Source organism: Gobio gobio (assembly GCF_949357685.1).
Source record: "Gobio gobio genome assembly, chromosome: 11".
NCBI classification, from domain to species: domain Eukaryota; kingdom Metazoa; phylum Chordata; class Actinopteri; order Cypriniformes; family Gobionidae; genus Gobio; species Gobio gobio.
In genome coordinates, this window is record NC_137104.1 from 25,200,534 (window position 1) to 25,218,408 (window position 17,875).

Genomic DNA, 17,875 nt, shown 5'->3' on the forward strand with positions numbered 1-17,875 from the left:
AACAAAAACAAAACTCACATTAATCCAGAAAAGTTTTATTTTCACTGTATTTAATTAGACTTGATACCAAAACATCCCGAGAGGAAAGAAAAGAGAAAAACAAAAAGCTATTACAATACTACAGTGCAGTGGATGTGACTTGGCTGTAGTGTGTGGAGTGTGTGAGTTCTGCTGCTGCTGCAGCTCTACGGCGCACCGCTGTGCTCAAACCTCCTGCAACAAAAGCACAACACGCGCTCATCTGCGCTGTCAGTGTGCGCTCGGATCACAACAGAACTTAACCCTCTACACGACGACACCAACTAACCCTGACTGGAATCAGACAGACACTGAAACACACCAGAGTCTTATAGACAGCGCGTTTATCTGTGTTTGGATGAATCGCGGTATCATTTTTTAATCTCGAGTCCAGCGCGCGGAGCAGGAATGTCCCGGAGGAAACAGAGCAACCCAAAGCAATTCAAACGTGAGTTTGCAACGCGGATTTTACTCATGCTTTTTTTTCTTCTTCCCAAAACAGATGACAGTTGAGTTTTTATAGTAGTTTTAGTTCAGCTGAAGTTAAACAAACGTTTCTTTTAAACACATTTTATATGCATTAGTGTTTGGAGCAGTTAGATGTGGATCAGAAAATCAATGGCTTGTTTTGTTTTAACTGTTATTCTTCTTTTATATTATATCGTTAATAGAAATGACAAAATTGCATTTTTGAGATCTTTGGAAAGTTAGACATGTACAACTCTTGATTTACTGAATGGCTGCATGCAATGTGCGTGAAGTATAAGCCATGTGTATTATTATTACTTTTAATACAACGAGAAATATACACTTTTTAAGAAAAAAAAAAAAAGTTTAAATCAGAACTTCCTACATTTTTCTATTGTTTGAGAAATTAATATAATGAATGAAAATATTGTATAGGCCTATTACTATAACATTGAAAAATATCAAATATCTGTTTATGCATCTTGGAACTACAGAGAAGTGCTTTGGTTGAAGCTGGGTGGAAATTCAATTCTTATTGAAGCAGACTTGAAATAACACAAAGACAGCTCTCCAAACTACGTTATTTATTTTCAGTCTTGGCTTACGGCACTGGAGTTTTTATAGTGCTGAAACTGTTTGCTTAGCAGTCCAGGCATATCAGCTCTCATCATGTCTGTTTTCTGCTTTTCAAGGTCTGCATTATACAGAAGGCAGTTGTTGTGATATCTCAATCTGCAGACGTGTCCCACATATTTCTGGAGTGATTTGAAACACTAGCACACAGCAGAGAGTTCTTGAAATGACTGTAGACTAGAGAGCGCAGCAGCACCTGTAAGGAGCACAGCTTTACCAGCCACCTGCTCATAGCAAAGGACAAAGAGGTTGTTATGGTAGAGACGCTCCTCTCTTTTTTTCTTACATTTTGTTCCCAATTGAACACACTTTGCCCTGTTATCTGAACCCTGGCGATTCACCCTGGATTTTCATATTTTGCCTATTCCATTCTCTGGTGTGCCCTCTGTGAGGCAGATAACGCGAGAGCACTGAAAGAGCTCCATTAATTTGCCCCGATGACTGAGGCGATAAGGGCAGATAATGGGCTAGATAAGCTGGGGAAGATATACCATCAGAGACCCCATTATTACCATTAGAATTCCAGGCCAGCAGTCTGTTCCAGCCTGATAATCCCTCCCCCATCCTCCACTTCGCATGATAAGACAAGGAATAGTCAGTCCGCACTCTCTTTATTAGCCCGCCTGGATATTCCGATAATATGGTGATAAATTATGTATTTTCTTTTCTCCCACTATTTTAGTCCTATTGAAGGATCTGTCTTTCTCCTTATGGAGAGATAAAAAGGGCATTTTGGGTCATCTTTTTTTTCTCTTTTCCCATGCAGCCCTCCCCCTCTGCCGGTGTTTAGGGTTTTATTGTAATAAGTGTTTGATGGTAAAGTGAGATTGGACGGCCAAGGTGTCTTGGTGGGAGAGTAGCCGTCAGTGCTATCAGATCAGCATCTCCAGCAAAGGCTGGTACCAGCTGTTCATCTCAACCTCTTATCACCTCCATGGCCAAACGCAGTGTAAATTTGTCCAAATTGTTGGTCAGCGCGAGGCGGGTTCGCCAAATAAATGACAGTGGATTAAATGCAACGAGTCTAGGTCTGGTTTCCATACTAACATCTATTTTTCTTTAAAACTCAAACTTCATTTTCATTATGTTGAGGACATTCTTATTGTCTATGAATAATATAGCCTACTTATTACAGTAAATGACTGATTCTGCATTTTATCCTTGAACGTCTTTGTATTTTGACTGCTTAACTGTAGATTTTTGACAAAATGCCTTGTCTCTAATGCAAGAGAAAAAAAATGCACTCTTCGTCTCTTCCGTCTCCCACATTAAAATAATTTGAACTGAAATCCATATAATGTACAGTCAGGCCATCATTGATGCAAAATAAACCCCTTCAGAAAATGCTAAATGTTCTTGGTCATAGTTAATGTGACATACCTGGTTGCATAGGATACCTGTTTGAACATGAGGTGAACTGATTTCATACATCTACTAAAGTAACCTTGACAGTAAAAAAGTCATTGCAGAAATGAGTCAATTAGCATTTGTGTGAAGATATTGATATTTTTTATATTTAATTCAATTATATTGAGATGCTGCGCTCCATTTACCTCGTCGTATCTGGAAATGACGTCACACCCGAGTTGACCGCGTTCCAGTAAACAGGTCAGAAAACTAAGATGGAACCGTTGTTGAGATTGCTCTTTCGGAATACAAACACATAAAAAAAGCATAGATTTTGCACAGATAATGCCAAGTATCATGTCTACAAAAAGAACGTCTACGGTTGATGCACTGAGCAGCCATATTGGATTCTAAAGTCGGGGTGTTTGCGTTTCCCTCAAGTCTCCCAGTCGCAACTCTGACTTGAGGGGACGTTCCAGTTAAAGGTTCCTAGTGGGGACTAGGACAAATGGAAAGCACCACAAGTGTAACTCAAGCGTCCACATATAGGCTTCTAACTATTGAATGTGATAACTATTTCAATATGGTGTAACTGCTAATGAAGTTTTGTCACATAACTAAGCTAGTTTCAGCTCTTGCATCAGTGAACTGTCAAAGTATTTCTCTTGCTCTCATTGTTCATAATACTTCAATTATTTATTTGGTGGCTGTCATTCGTAGTTGTCGGCGCTAACTTTGTGCTGTCAGAATATGATAATTTATTTCATTATTATTCCCTATCAAGGATGTCAGATTTGTTGCCTCTCCTTTATTCTTTTTTTAATCCGTTTTGATTAACTTCATCTGCCAACTGTCAGCGTGAGGCATCCCTCATTCGTGAGCTATCTCTCACAGATCAGTGCAATATGAAGAGAGGGCTTATTGCGTGCCAACTTTCTCCCCAGCATCTGTTCAGCACTAATGAGCTATGAAGTGCTGTGGCTCACTAGGCTGCAAAAAGAGGAGGGGAGATGGAGAGGACAGGACAGGAACGCCACGCGCCTGGCTCACCCTTCTTTAGGAACGCTTGGAGACATCTGAGCAGTTTAGGAATGTAGCCACTGTTTGTCTTTGTTAGTTGCACAGAACAATTACACAACTCAGTGATTAGTAGTACCTGGATTCTAGTCTAAAGCAACAAGAGGCTGTGCATTACAGTAAAGGTAAGGGGTAAAATCACTGTAATGCACAGCCTTGAGTGACTTTTTAATGGTGCAAATGCAATAAATTAGTTTTTTACCAACCGTTTATTACCAAAATAATAATCAAAAAGTATATAGAAACATGGCGCATGATAATTTGTTTCTGTGATTTTCATCAGCATCATTACTCCAGTCTTCAGTATCACATGACCCTTCAGAAATCATTCTAATATGCTAATTTAATAGTCAGTTATTATCAATGTTGGAAACAGTTCTGCTGCTTAATATTTTTTTGGAGCCTGTGATACTTTTTTTTTAGGATTCATTGATGAATAAAAAGTTAAAACGAACATGATTTATTCAAAATAGAAATCTTTTCTAACAATATAAATCTTTACTGTCACTTTTTTATCAATTGAAAACATCCTTGCTGAATAAAAGGAAAATAAATATTACTGACCCCAAACTTTTGAACAGTAGTGTATATTGTTACAAAAGATTTGTATTTCAAATAAATACTGTTCTTTTTAAACGTTTTATTCATCAAAGAATCCTAAAAAAAGTATCACAGGTTATAAAAAACAAATTAAGCAGCACAACATTGATAATAAATCAGCATATTATAAAGATTTCTGAAGGATCATGTGACACTGAAGGAGTAATGGAGTAATGGCTGATAAAAAATTCAGCTTTGCATCACAGACATAAATTATTTTTAAAAGTATATTTAAATAGAAAACCATTATTTTAAATTGTAATAATATTTCAAAATATTAAAAAAAATTATGTATTTTTGACAAAATAATTGCAGGCTTGATAAGCATAAGAGACTTCTTTTTAATTCGTAAAATGTTTCAAAAGTCTCTTTTATGCTCACAAAAGCTGCATTTATTTGATTCAGTTAAAAAAACTTTAATATTGTGGAAAATTATTACAATTTAAAATAACTTGTAATTTTCTGTTTGGATATACTTTCAAATGTAATTTAGTCCTGTGATAGCAAGTCATTAAACTCTAAAGTCTTCAGTGTCACATGATCCTTCAGAAATAATTCTAATATGCTGATTTGCTGCTCAAGAAACATTTCTTATTATTGAAAACAGTTGGGATGCTTAATATTTTTGTGGAAATTGTGACACTTTTTTCAGGATTCTTTGATAAATAGAAAGTTATTATTTGAATATATATATAACAATATATATAATATATATATATATTATATTTTGTAACATTATAAATGTATTTATTTAATCGTTCAGTAGATATTGGCTTCAGTCATTGAAACATCTGTATCAGTCAACCAATACAAAATACAACCAAACAAAAACAAAAACTGACAAAAACACAAAAAATACAAATATACAAAAGACTGCCCTTAAACGGCATCTGTAGGCAGCCTCTGGGACAGTAGCTCTAAAAGAGGCCGACAGAATCAATGCCAAAAACAAGATAAGCAAGATGTTTATTTGACGAGCCTTAATCATTGATGCCCCTGCTGTGCTAGATGTCCTATCAGTGAGGTCCAGCGGCTCTAAGGGAACAAGCCACATTTTTATTCACCTCACCTTCATTGAGCCTTTAGAGTTCAATGATGTTAAATCAATAACTGTTGTCAGATGCACAAACTGTGGTTGGTTTTCAATGGGAACAAAAAGACGGCTCAATTAGGTTGTTTGTACTGAAGATTTGTAAAGGAGCTTGTCCTTCGAGTTACACCATTGTCCCTTCAAGTCATTTTTTTTGGCGGCCATCTTGGTAACTATTTTTATATCGTCAGTAGGCAAGTTGTCTACTTAAATGGGAAAAGACAGAAATAGCCAAAACTGTATCAAGATTTAAACAATATTTGTCAAATCAGCAATACAATCAGACAGCAAGGGTGTCATACAGCAAAAAAAATTTAATAAAAAAACACAATTTCACTTCTTTTGCTTATTTGACTTTGTGCGACGCAAGTGTTTTTGCTAGTTTCAACTCGACAGATTGTAGCAAATGCACTCGTGCCCATCTGTTCACCCATGGTATGAAAGCGAGGTGTGTTCGGTGCATTATGGCGCGTTGCTATTCTGAGGCCACTGAAAATGACTGCGCCACTGACCAACAAAAACATGGTCTAATGTCAATGCAGCAGTATTTTTTTGTTATTTAAAGGACGCGTTAGTAATATGTGCCTATTGGCGGGCGTACACTTTGCTTATTACACACACAGGGACGCGCAGCAGCACACAAGCATGTCAAATTTAAAAAATAAAAGGATTACGATGTAAAAGATTAATATTGTGTATAGGGATTGGACAGTATGAAAATTTCATATAGTGACCAAAATTCACGGTTTTGTTAAAAAAGAACTGAATGAAAGAAAGAACTGAAATGAAATTAGAAGACTTTACTATTAATACTACTATAATATTGTTGTGATCATCTTGTCTGGATGTTGTACAAAATGGATTTATAAACAGGTACGATTTAAAACATTATTCTCAATTCAATATGTCCCCGTAATTATTTATGTGGTAAAAAAAATCTGTTTAATAAGTGTACAATGAATATATATTATTATCCCTTAAATGTCACCCTTAATAGTCTTGTCTGAACTTGCTTCCAAATTTTCTCTGCAGAAGTGAGTGAGATAAAATTTTTCAACTCAAAGCAACATTTTGTGTCCAATGATATCCCAGACGTAGTTTTGGTATTGAGATCAAAGTTAACTTGCCTTGCTTTCGCATATACGTCAGTGGGCGATGGTTATGAAGACGACTCGGCAGATTTGAAGTGTTTCCCCCTATTGCAGCGACTTTCTGTTTGCATGTTCTGCAGACAAGGTGACCATCCTCAATTAAGTTTCCCTCAGAACTTTTGTAAAAGCCAAAATATGACCACACCTCAGATTTGGTCCTTTTAGAAGGCTGGAAAATCTCCCAAGCGTTGTCACTGTCTTCCGCCATTTCTTTGCGCCTGTGCTAGACTGATCGCCTGATAATCAATCACGGTTTTAATGATAATTAATTTTTAAATGATAATACTAACTGTCAGTACATTTGATCATGGTTTATCGTTAAATCGGTAATCGTCCCATCCCTAATTGTGTACATAAAGATACAAATATCGTAATGGATAGTCATTGCATGAATCAGAATTACCTATTTGCAGTAATGGCAAATGAAGTTAGCTACTTAATTAACCAATCATGGCAATACACACATGTATTTAAACTTACTCATCAGGATGAGGGTGTCTATATTCCGCCATGTTAATAGCGAATCCGCCATGGTGCGAGTGCAACTGGCTTTTAAAGGGAATGGGAGATGAGACTGATGGGTTTATCGCACATTACGCCCAAAACACACCCATGACTCATTAAGAGACTAGGTACAACCCTTTTGGACCATGCGCCTTGCACGCCGACAATTTTTTTCAGTCGATAAACTAGAAAAAATGGATTCAGACATGCCCTAAGTGCACCTGCACCATGTGCTTCAGGCCATGCGCTTAGATCACTAAAATAGGGCCCTATGTATCATAAATGTACTCAAATGAGCAATCATGGAATTTACTTTCTTCTATAGATTGATAAGTGTTTCAATGCCAAACAACCCTGGAAATTCTCTCCCTGCCAGTTGTGGAGATAAAGTATCTACCTGAATGTTAAGAGTATATGTTACTTAAAGTGCTGAGATTTTGACTGGGTCAGGTGGTTTAAAGGTGTCCTGAACTGCCTTTTTAATTATTTTTATACTGTTATCTGAGGTCAACTTATGACGTTTGCGTGGTTTTTACATTCAAAAACGAATCATAATGAATAAGTAATAGGCTACTTTCTGCCTTGGTTTTGAGGCTCTCTGAAAAACGTTCGGTTTTGATGGGCGTGCCGCACTGAAGACTTGGAACTAAACGCCCACGGCCAGGATTGGATAAGATTTGCATATTTAATGAGCTTCTGCTCCCCTGTCAGTGACAGTGTGTGGCAAACGGCAACCGGAATGAATCACCCAGCCTACAGCCAGGGCTCGCAAAATGTCTTTATCAAACAAACACAGTGATTCATCTCTCATCCACCCGCGATTGATTGGAATGTTATATCTGTATCATTTCGCTCGATCATCAGTGAATATAACCGCGAACCGTACACACACACGCGCGTCTGAAAAGCGCATAGCCCCGGGACTTTGGGCTTTGTGAGCACTGGCGTTACAAGTCCGAGTCTGATCACGAATTAACCAATAATACCTTCTCCAGCCTGTGGCCGCGTGCTAGGGTATGTAATCAATAGATATCAAACGATCTGTAACAATGCAATACTAGCACATATAAAAACATGTTTTACTCACATAAGTGTGTTGCACCGTTCCTGTCGGATCCAATATAGAAGGCACAGGTTGTGTTTTAATCTCAATATGTCTGCAAATCCTGTCTCGACCTCTTATTTTGTTTACAATCGACTAACAAGAAAACGACTAACAAGGACGTTTTCAGCTCTGAAACTTACTGGATATTCTTTTATCATGATGAACTTTTATATACCAAAGGCTCAAAGGAAAGTTGATTTCTCAATTCATCACCCCTTTAAATATCACTTACGTTATGGGGAGAGAGAAATATAAACAGTAAATAGAAGTGCAGCAGAGCTAAGAGCTGTTTGTTTAAAGTATTGGAGGCATTTTTGAATGATTAGTGTCTATCCAAACAAAGATGTTAAACATGAGAAACAGTCAAATAATCTGGTATTTCGCATAACAAGTCTTATAAAATGAGTTATTTGAAAAGCCAAATATGTTTGCTTGTACAGTGGCTGCTGGTGCCACAATATATGGTGTTTGTTGGGATTAGAGAGCTCTGCGGTCTAATTTTAACTTTAGCACCTCCACAGCAAATGTGATGGCATGCTTTTAAATGCGGAGTGGAAAATCGCTAATGGCACAAATCCGGGGCACTTATAGGTGATAGCTGAAGTTTGTGCAAGCATCTTTTGCGAACTGCGCTTAAAAGTTCATAATTCAAAGTGCTTTTGGGGTTCAGTCTGCAAAGCTGTTGATATCAAATGACAGCCTTTAAGTTCTTTAATTACCTTAGTGATTACACAGCTCGCTTCCAGGATGCTGGAATTCTGTTAAAGCTTAATTATTAGTCGTGCTTTCTGTTTATATCAAGGCTTTTTCAGAAAATTACATGTCAGTTGTTTGGAGTGGTTTATTTGCCATGAAGAATTAACAGAATGAGGATCATGACGGATAAATTACAAAAGAGATCTCTTTAATATCTCAGTTGTTTCTCCCAGACAGTACATTAACAATTAGCAACAATTGAGATTTATGTACTGCTTCTTAGATTTTTCTCCTTGGAAAACAACCCAAACTCTCACATAGATCTCCAGCAGACTTTCAGAAGAGATTTGTGAAATCTCCATTTAAAAGCCAGAGATCTCAGTATGATCTTTTACTTATCAAAATTTTCCAAGACAAAATGAGCAGAGTAACTGATATTTTCTTCATTCATTGTATAGCTCCATACTCTTATATTTCAACAATAATATCTTTTTTTTTGGTCTTCTAAGTATCATAGTTGATATTTAAATGAAACATAACATCCTCAATCTCTGTATAAAATACTTAAATGTAAATATACCATTCAGTAGAGTAAATGCCTGGATAATAGATACTTTAGCTCTGATTAATATAATTGATTAACTTTTGGTGGATTGATATCTTGTTGGGTTTCAGTGATTGTGAGAAGATAATTCAGATCTTTGAAGTCAGAAAATCGTTTTTTTTTTTTCAGTCAAGGGTGCTGTAGGTCATTGTGTTTCCTCTCCAATCACAGTTAACACAGTTTCTCCATCCAGATGTCAGCTCTTATACGAGCCATTGTTCCCACACTTCTCCCTTAAATACTAGCTCATGGATAAGAGTGTGTATTATGGGATCTGAACCTTATTCATGCTTCTAGGCTGTTTACTAATCGTTCATCTAATCTCATTTAAAGATACTGGAACACAAAGGCTGTTCATGGGAAGGACTGAGCATGTGTATGTTGGGGGATTATGCGAACATGGTGATCGCTGATGGGGCTTCTGTATGCTAAAAGAAAAAGGAAAAAAAAAACGTCTTATTGTATCACTGATTAGTCATGGATTTATATTTCATTCTTCCCAACCATCACAGAGCAAGCAAAGATATATCACTGAGATGCTTTAAGAGCTATGTATATAGAGAATATTAGGTTACTCTTTATTTTGAGGTGTCCTTGTTAATATTAATTAACAACATACTATAGGGTTGAGGTAGGAGTGGGGTTTGGTTTAGGGTTAGTTGCATGTCATTAATTATGGCTGATTTACTACAGTAAGTACATGTAATATATTTTAATGACACTGTAAAATAAAGTGTTACTGAATATTATATTCTTAGTTTTAGGTTCAGAGGTAAACTGCACTAAAAATGAAAAACACAGGAAATAATATACTTTAAAAGAATATACTTATGTGTGAACTGAGTGTAATGCAATGGAAGGGACACTTAATTGCATGTTGTTGTTTTTCTTTTAGAATTGAATGAAAATGTATTATAGTGTTTATTAAAAGCAATTAGCTGAACTTTTGAAAGCTTTTAAGTACTTAAGGTAGACTAAAATATATTTTAATGTCATTTCTATTGAAACTTGTAGTGTGTATTTAAATATATTACTAATTACACATTTGCTTTACTACATTTAAAATATATTAACTTAAATGTAATATTGAATAACAAACTACATTACAATTATAATTTACATGTTTTACATGCGCTTTAGTATGTTTGTGAGCACATCAAAATAAGTGTTCATCTTTAAAACATGACAAACGTTTATTAAACATAATATTTAAAATGTATTTTAAAGTAAAACATTTGACATTATTACAAAGTGCATTTTTAAAAGTGATCTTAAGTGTGTTTAGAAACAGTCATGAATATGGACTCTTTTTAAGTACACTTAAGTGGTCTTTTATTTCATTAATATCTTATTATCTACAAGTTCAGTTTTTACAAAAATATACTTTTAAGATTTAAAGTACAACACAAACGCACTTCCTTCGGCCAAATATGCAACAGTACACAAAAGTGAAAGTAATGTACTGCTATCTGTCTCAGCCTGATTTTAATTATTTGCAACAAATTAAATGTGGCATCTCTGACTAAGGTCTCCTGGAGGTTCAAGTAGATGTTCTCCCAAGGCCCAGAGGCACTTTAAAGGACATTATTGACTGACAACCTTTCTGAACCCTCTCTTTCTTTGTCTCTTTCTCCTTTTCTTTCCATTATCTACATCTCTCTGGCCCAGCTACTCCTGGGAAGAACCCAGCAGAATGACTGAGATGTTATGCCACTGAGGTGATCGGGCATGCAATACAGTGCCAGGCTGCCACAGCTGTTTGTTTGATGTTGTGCCGATGTTTAGAGGAGGAATCCAAATCTGACATTCACACAGAGGAACGCGTGGAAAATTTGATTCTGTTTGGAAATGTAATCAAGCATGCATATGATGCATCTCAGTTTTTCTGTTATGTTGTCCTTATAGTAAAGCAAGCTTTTTCAAAATTGCAGATATTATATTAGGGCCAGGTCAGTTTTTGGATAATGTGCATACACAGTATGTGCACAGTATGTTTTCGGAATGCAAAACTGGCGTACTACTATGCTGTATACTGAGTACTTAAAAAATATCTGTGAAACAGTGTGCATTTAATACATCAAACAACAGCATTTTTTTGTCCATTTTTTTTTTTGTAAATGCGCCTTAACTTTTGACAGTCCGATAAAATAAAAGTAAAAAAACAAATGTGAAAATATACAAAAGTTGATACTTTCATTATTTGATTAATTCATCAAATTGGAAAGGGAAGGTCATGTTGATTGCATTGTGGGAAACAGTATTCTGTGTTGTATGCTGCATATTTTGACAAATGTAGGAACATTTGCATCTTGTGCACAATTTCAACTCATCAATCTTTGGTCAGATGTAAAATCTAACTGTAAAATACCAGAATAGAAGGAGCAGGCCGGAATGACAAGGAAAAGAAGGCTGATTTCCATGCTGCTTGGTGCTGTCAGATTGAATTAGCTCAGGTGTAATTAGAGCGCTGGAGAGCGTCCTGCTTTGGCTGCGGTGTGCGACGGGGCAGCATGGCTCTACACTGAAGCCAGCTGATACAGAGCTGGGCCGCTATCACCATGCAAACACACGCCTCCAACATCGCAGGCTAGCAGCAAATCCAAGCATGAAATTAGCAGTCACTCAGATCATGCCCGCATACTTGCATATTTCACTTAGTGTGTTTTCAGATTTTGTGTGTGTGTGTGTGTGTTTAAGAGGAAATGTTTCAGTGGCTAGCGGGATTTTAACTGAAGTGTGTTCTGGTGGAAAGAGGTTAGGATTTTGCCAACAGCATGGGCGCTCACTTAGTGTTCTTTTTGTCAAATTTCACGTCAACATAAAAATGGACCTTATTTACTTCATATTTCTTTTGTAGTATTATTGTTTTGCACAAGTGCATGTATTCCAAAAACAATCTCAATTTAAACTTTAATCAAAATGTTAGAACTTACTCTTCATCTGAATCGTCCTTCCTTTTTGGCTGATGTCCCAATGCCTTCTTTTTCCAAGCCAAATTTGACATCCAATTAATTCTTGCATTCTTGCATAAAAGCTCTGCATGATTATTTGTTGAATATTCTGTTTGAATTATTGCAGATATAAAATTAGTTAGTTAAAGGGATAGTTCACCCAAAAATGAAAATTATCCCACATTTTTGGCTGCCATTCACTGCCATTATAATGCTTGGAAGAGCCAGGACATTTTTTAATATAACTCTGATTGTATTCATCTGAAAGAAGAAAGTCATATACATAGGATGGCTTGAGGGTGAGTAAATCATGGGCTAATTTTCATTTTGGTGAACTACACACACACACAAAACAAAATATCTGAAGATCTGACATTTTGTAGGTAAATCAAATATCTTTAGTTTCTAATAATATCTATAGATATATAGATGTTATGAGTTTCACAGATTTATTTACAATTACAATTACGGTAACTTACTCCTGTTATTCACAGTCATGGGATGAACTTTTTTAAAAAAAAAGTTACTGTGACGTGACAAACTACCCATGATGCAATGTATCAGTTAAGTAATGAATGATATTATAGTAATTTATCTGTTCATTTTGCAGTTATTTACCTTAAAAATCCTATTAACTATATAACGTTATAACAGTGTATTCAATATCTAGCATATAGTTTCTCTTAGAGCTCCGTTAAAGATTTGCCAATAAATTATTCCAAGATTAAATCATCTGTTATGCACATTTATTTATTCTTCAAAGGAATTTTCAAAGAAATCTTTTTATAATCAAATTTATGCCTAAGTGAGATCTTTATTAAGTCTCCTGAGATGTGGAGGAGTAACCTCTGAGCAGTAACATTGTCCTTTGTGGGAGGCTGAGCATTTTTGTTTTTGCTACAAAGATCAAATATGATAAAACTGTGACCTTGTTCAACACATCTCCTCTCATTACATCTGTCTTGATTCCTTTCATGCACACGGTCACTGGTGCCCTCCTACAAACGGGCTATTCATAAAGCTAATGAAAAGAAAGAGTTTACTCACCCAGATCACAACATCACAGCTCTTTCAGTCTCTCTCTCTCTCTCTCTCTCTCTCTCTCTCTCTCTCTCTCTCTCTCTCTCTCTCTCTCTCTCTCTCTCTCTCTCTCTCTCTCTCTCTCTCTCTCTCTCTCTCTCTCTCTCTCAAATTCAAAATTGCTTTATTGGCATGGATGTAAATAATACACTATTGCCAAAGCTAGGAATATATGAACATAAATAATAATACTCATCCCTGTAAACATGGAAACGTCAAAGCCAGATTATTTTTAATATCAAAGGTGAAAAAACGCGTCAGTTTAATTTCGTTCAGGTGGGTTCTACTCTTCATGCCCCCTGATTGAAGAAAAAAAAATTAATATGCAAATATCAAAGTACATGTACAGCTGGAAGGGAAAAGGACTTTCTTGATAGAATGTAGCCAATGTCTTTTTTTTGACAGAGGAAAGAAATTAATCAAACAGAGAAAAATGAACTTTGTGATTGCACGGGTGTACCACCCAAAGGCATGGCAAGCAAATGAAAAATCAACATTGTACCCACTGATAAGGCAAATTAATAAGAAAGTGTGCTATGTCTACCTTCAATGCTGCTGCTTGCGTGAACAAGTTATCTCGGAGCAGACGTAACCTTAGGCTTTGGATCTGTTCCTGTGTTGGCTTTGCTTGAACACTTTGCAGTTGCCTTCATTTATGCTAATGAAAGGTACAAAAACATTACAAAACAGATATACTGTTATATTTTGCAGTAGTAGTTTATGACTTGTTAGTGGCGTTTGCATCTTGCAGTGTTTGATGGACTTGATGTCATGTTGCTTGTTGAAGAGAGATGTACTGTCGCTTTTTTAACTCAAATCTTTTGAAAAATATTGTCAATTTTATACAGAAGAGATAAACAACAATGCTTTTGTTTTTGTCTTTAGCTTTAAGCTGCCCGATTATGCCTTAAGAGTGATCTTGTGAAAAAGAAGTGTGCTTTTACTTGCAGATAATATAATATTAATTAAATAAAAGGACACTTAAGAGTACTTAAAGAAAGTACACTTTCATGACTATGGCTGCATCCGAAATCATATAATCTCTTGAGTAGGTAATTCTGAATACGTAATTACTTACACGACTGCTAAAAAAGTATGTTCCATATAGTATATATGTGTGGCCATGTTGTCATTATCATGTGACCTACCAGGGTCAGTTGCATCATGTCACAGCCATTCACATATCCTCTCCTGTGGCCTCATGGGATAGTAAAGTGTCCAACGTGTGCACACTTCAAAATCTCACCGGAAGTAGTAGGTCATCTAGGTACTTTTTGTCTACTTTTTAATGAGTGATGTGTATTCGGACATACTGCTTTTGTCACATACTGTTTTTTTTTTTGCCTCCTGTATACTAGTGAAATATGCCTTTTCGGATGCAGCCTGTTTCTCTTAATACACTTAAGTACACTTTTAAAAAGTGTAATAGAAAAATTTAATAAAAAGTGTAATAAAATGAAATAAAGTACATTTGAAATCATTGTTTTAATAATATTTTGTCATGATGCTTTAAAGAAATAGTCTTATTTTGATGTGTTTTCTAACATGATTATAATTTTAAATGTAGCGTGTTATTTGATATTACAAATAATAGTTATTATATTTTCAAGAAATTAAAATAAACTAAATTGCAACATCATGATTACAAATGTGTAATTATATTTAAATACACAACATATATATTTCAATAGAAATGACTCTAGAAGTATATTTTAGCTTACCATAAATGCTTGTCAGTACATTCAGGAGTACAGCCATATTTCAATGACAACAGAAGTAATTATGAAAGATGTACTTAAGTTCTACTTAAGTGGGTCAAAAAGCACTCTAAAGTTCAGCTAATTTCATTTAATATAAATTTAAACTACAATACATTTTCATTCAATGCAATGAACATAGCATCTTCTGAAGTGTTAAAGTTGTTTGTCCATTATTTGACAGGAATGTTTGAAAATGGGCTTGAGACAGAGTCTGAGGAGACAGTGTGTGGGAAGAAGGAGATATTGAAAGAAGAAGACCGGTCTGTGGAGGACGACCCACTTTACTTCTCTGACCCAGAGAACATCATCTCTAAAGACGGAGATCACTTGAAGAATGGTGAGCTCATTTCCCATTACAAAGATACAAAGATACAAACTGTTATTGCTCAGAGCTTGCTTTTTATAGTTCAGGAGACCTTTGAAATAAAAAAATACAAATACACATTAGCATGTTTATGTTTTGTGGTGATAGGTAGTAGTATCTGATTGGAAGTCTGCCACAATACACATACAGTTCTGTGAAATTCTGTGCATAATTTTAAATCATATATATGGGCTTGTTTTTATACGTAAACAAAAACATCTCTACTGTAATCCAATAGAGGGATATGTATTATATATTGAATTCCACAATCCTCTGTAAATGTTAGAAGTATCAGACCTTTTCTAGAACACACAATCTTTTCGCACCTTCCCACTGCGGCCCCTTTAGCTCAAAGCAATGTTTGGTTTTGTGCTGAAATTGAATTTGAATATGAAAGAGAAGATTGAAGAAATATGGCATTTTGAGGGAAGACCTACTGTATATGTTACTAACAGGGTTATTGGTCATAGTAAATAACAACAGAGTTGCTGGTATTTGCTGCAGGCTTCCACCATCAAACTCGAGCTAATAGCATCAGCTCTTTGAACTGAAATTCAATTACAGGCGTTTCTGCCGGCCACACCTCACCGTCACAACGGCATAATTCAGAGCCCCCCCCCAGCCATTTGAAATTCACTCAGCGTCCTAACGTTATGCTTTTCTATTTGTAAACGATGAATCTTCTCTTTGAAATGCCTGTCCCAGCGTCCAAAAGTTTGCGACGGCAAAGTGAACTGTGTAAACTACCTGCTTTGCCTTCGAGCTTGCAATCTTCAAAAGAACAATCACTTTCGCTTTTTTGTTCAAAATTGCCGGAACGATGTGTGCCGGTTTTCTTTTGTTCTTGTTGAAAAGGAAGAGGGGCAGTTCTTTTTCATTTTCTCATATGTTTTGACCTATTAAGTTTTGAAGGGCAATGGCAAAACATTTTTGAATATTTATTGTTTTTCTCGACCCCCCCCCAACTTGATCACATAATTGCTTTTTGAATCTGTGAACCGTATAATGGAAATGTCAAAAATAAAAGTATAGATCATGACACCTATACCTGATGAAAATGAGTTATGATTAAGCGTGTACAATTTCCTCTGTGGAGTCATTTCGAGCCACTCTCAGGACTGTAGGAATGCTTATTAATTACTCGAATAAATAAATGTGTAGTTTTCCGGTTGAGGTTCATTACCCATGTGTTAAGTTATATAATAGGATGGTTCATCTGTGAACCGTATAATGAAAATGTCAAAAATAACAGAATAGATCATGACACCTTGATAGGTTATGATTTAATATTTAAAATTAACAAATTAATGAATTACTCCAGAGCAAATAGATGGATCTGTAGACATTTCACATTTACAGTTAAGGTATATGTCAGCAACTGCACTTCTATTTCCAAAAATCCTATTGGATCTTATTTTGCCATATGTTTTGTTAATGTATTGCTCTTTTTTTAATACTCTTTTTACTTTGTCCAAACACATTAAAACCCCCTTGTTTGAACACACACCAGCTTTTAAGTGGTATTTTGGCTGTCTTGTCCCTTCAAGAAGGTTTAATACTTGGCTCTGTCCCTGTATTTATTCAGCTTGAGTTAAGGTTTTATCCATTCCATAAGGTTTTATCCATTCCTGTCGCTAGAAAGGAATTTCCTGTCCGCAGAGGACATGGACTGATTCCCTGTGTGTGTGAGAGAGAGAAGTTGTATGAGGATCTGAGGTAAATAGGCCTGTTCTTGGAGTTAACTTCTCTTGCCTGTGACGGTGTTAAATAGTACTTTGCCCGTGGTGTCAGAGCCAAAGGCAGAAAATCCTTAATCACAGCTTAATTAAGGAATCATCTTGTAGCTTAATTTCTTTCCCAACACTGTAATTAAACATTTCCAATAAGTTTCGTCACAGGGCTTAACACAGGCAGCGAGTCTGTGATCAAGGTGGGTCCAGGGACTTGCTCTCTGTCTCTTTTCCATTCTCTCCAAAGAAACGAGCATAAAATCCCACAGCAGACACTTGAAAGAATCCAAAATGAGAAACTGCACATTGGAATTACAGGGAATAAGGGTTTTAAATGAAAGAAAATGAACAGCTGCTGCCGGTGCGAGAGACAGATTGGCCGTTGCTGTCCGCTTTACTGATTGTGCTACGATTTAGCCGTTTGTTCACATACAGCTAAGCTTTGATGTCTTTTTACAGGTGAAATGGGTGGACGTTTAAAGGTAGAGCGACAGGACAGTGATGGACACGAAGAGAGGGTCCAGCCCAGCCCACTGACAGCAGAGGAATGGGACGGTCCAAGTAAGAGAGCTGTCCAATCACGTCTCAACCATCTTAACATTTATACAATGCAACATACCCTTGTGAAAAAGATGTATACTTTAGGATACTTATAAAAATAGTACTTATTATGGAAATAATATACTTTAAAAGAATA

General features: G+C 36.0%; 1 protein-coding gene across 1 annotated transcript in view; it reads left to right on the plus strand.

The window, feature by feature from the left end:
* The first annotated feature begins 245 nt into the window (after positions 1 to 245).
* The window catches only part of zfpm2b (zinc finger protein, FOG family member 2b), a 58,769-nt gene continuing 41,139 nt past the window's right edge, over positions 246 to 17,875 (plus strand). The window contains exons 1-3 of the mRNA XM_079829521.1: positions 246 to 466; positions 15,266 to 15,421; positions 17,638 to 17,739. Of these exons, the coding sequence (XP_079685647.1) occupies positions 427 to 466; positions 15,266 to 15,421; positions 17,638 to 17,739 (298 nt within the window). The 5' untranslated portion in view covers positions 246 to 426. The remainder of the gene's footprint in view (positions 467 to 15,265; positions 15,422 to 17,637; positions 17,740 to 17,875) is intronic.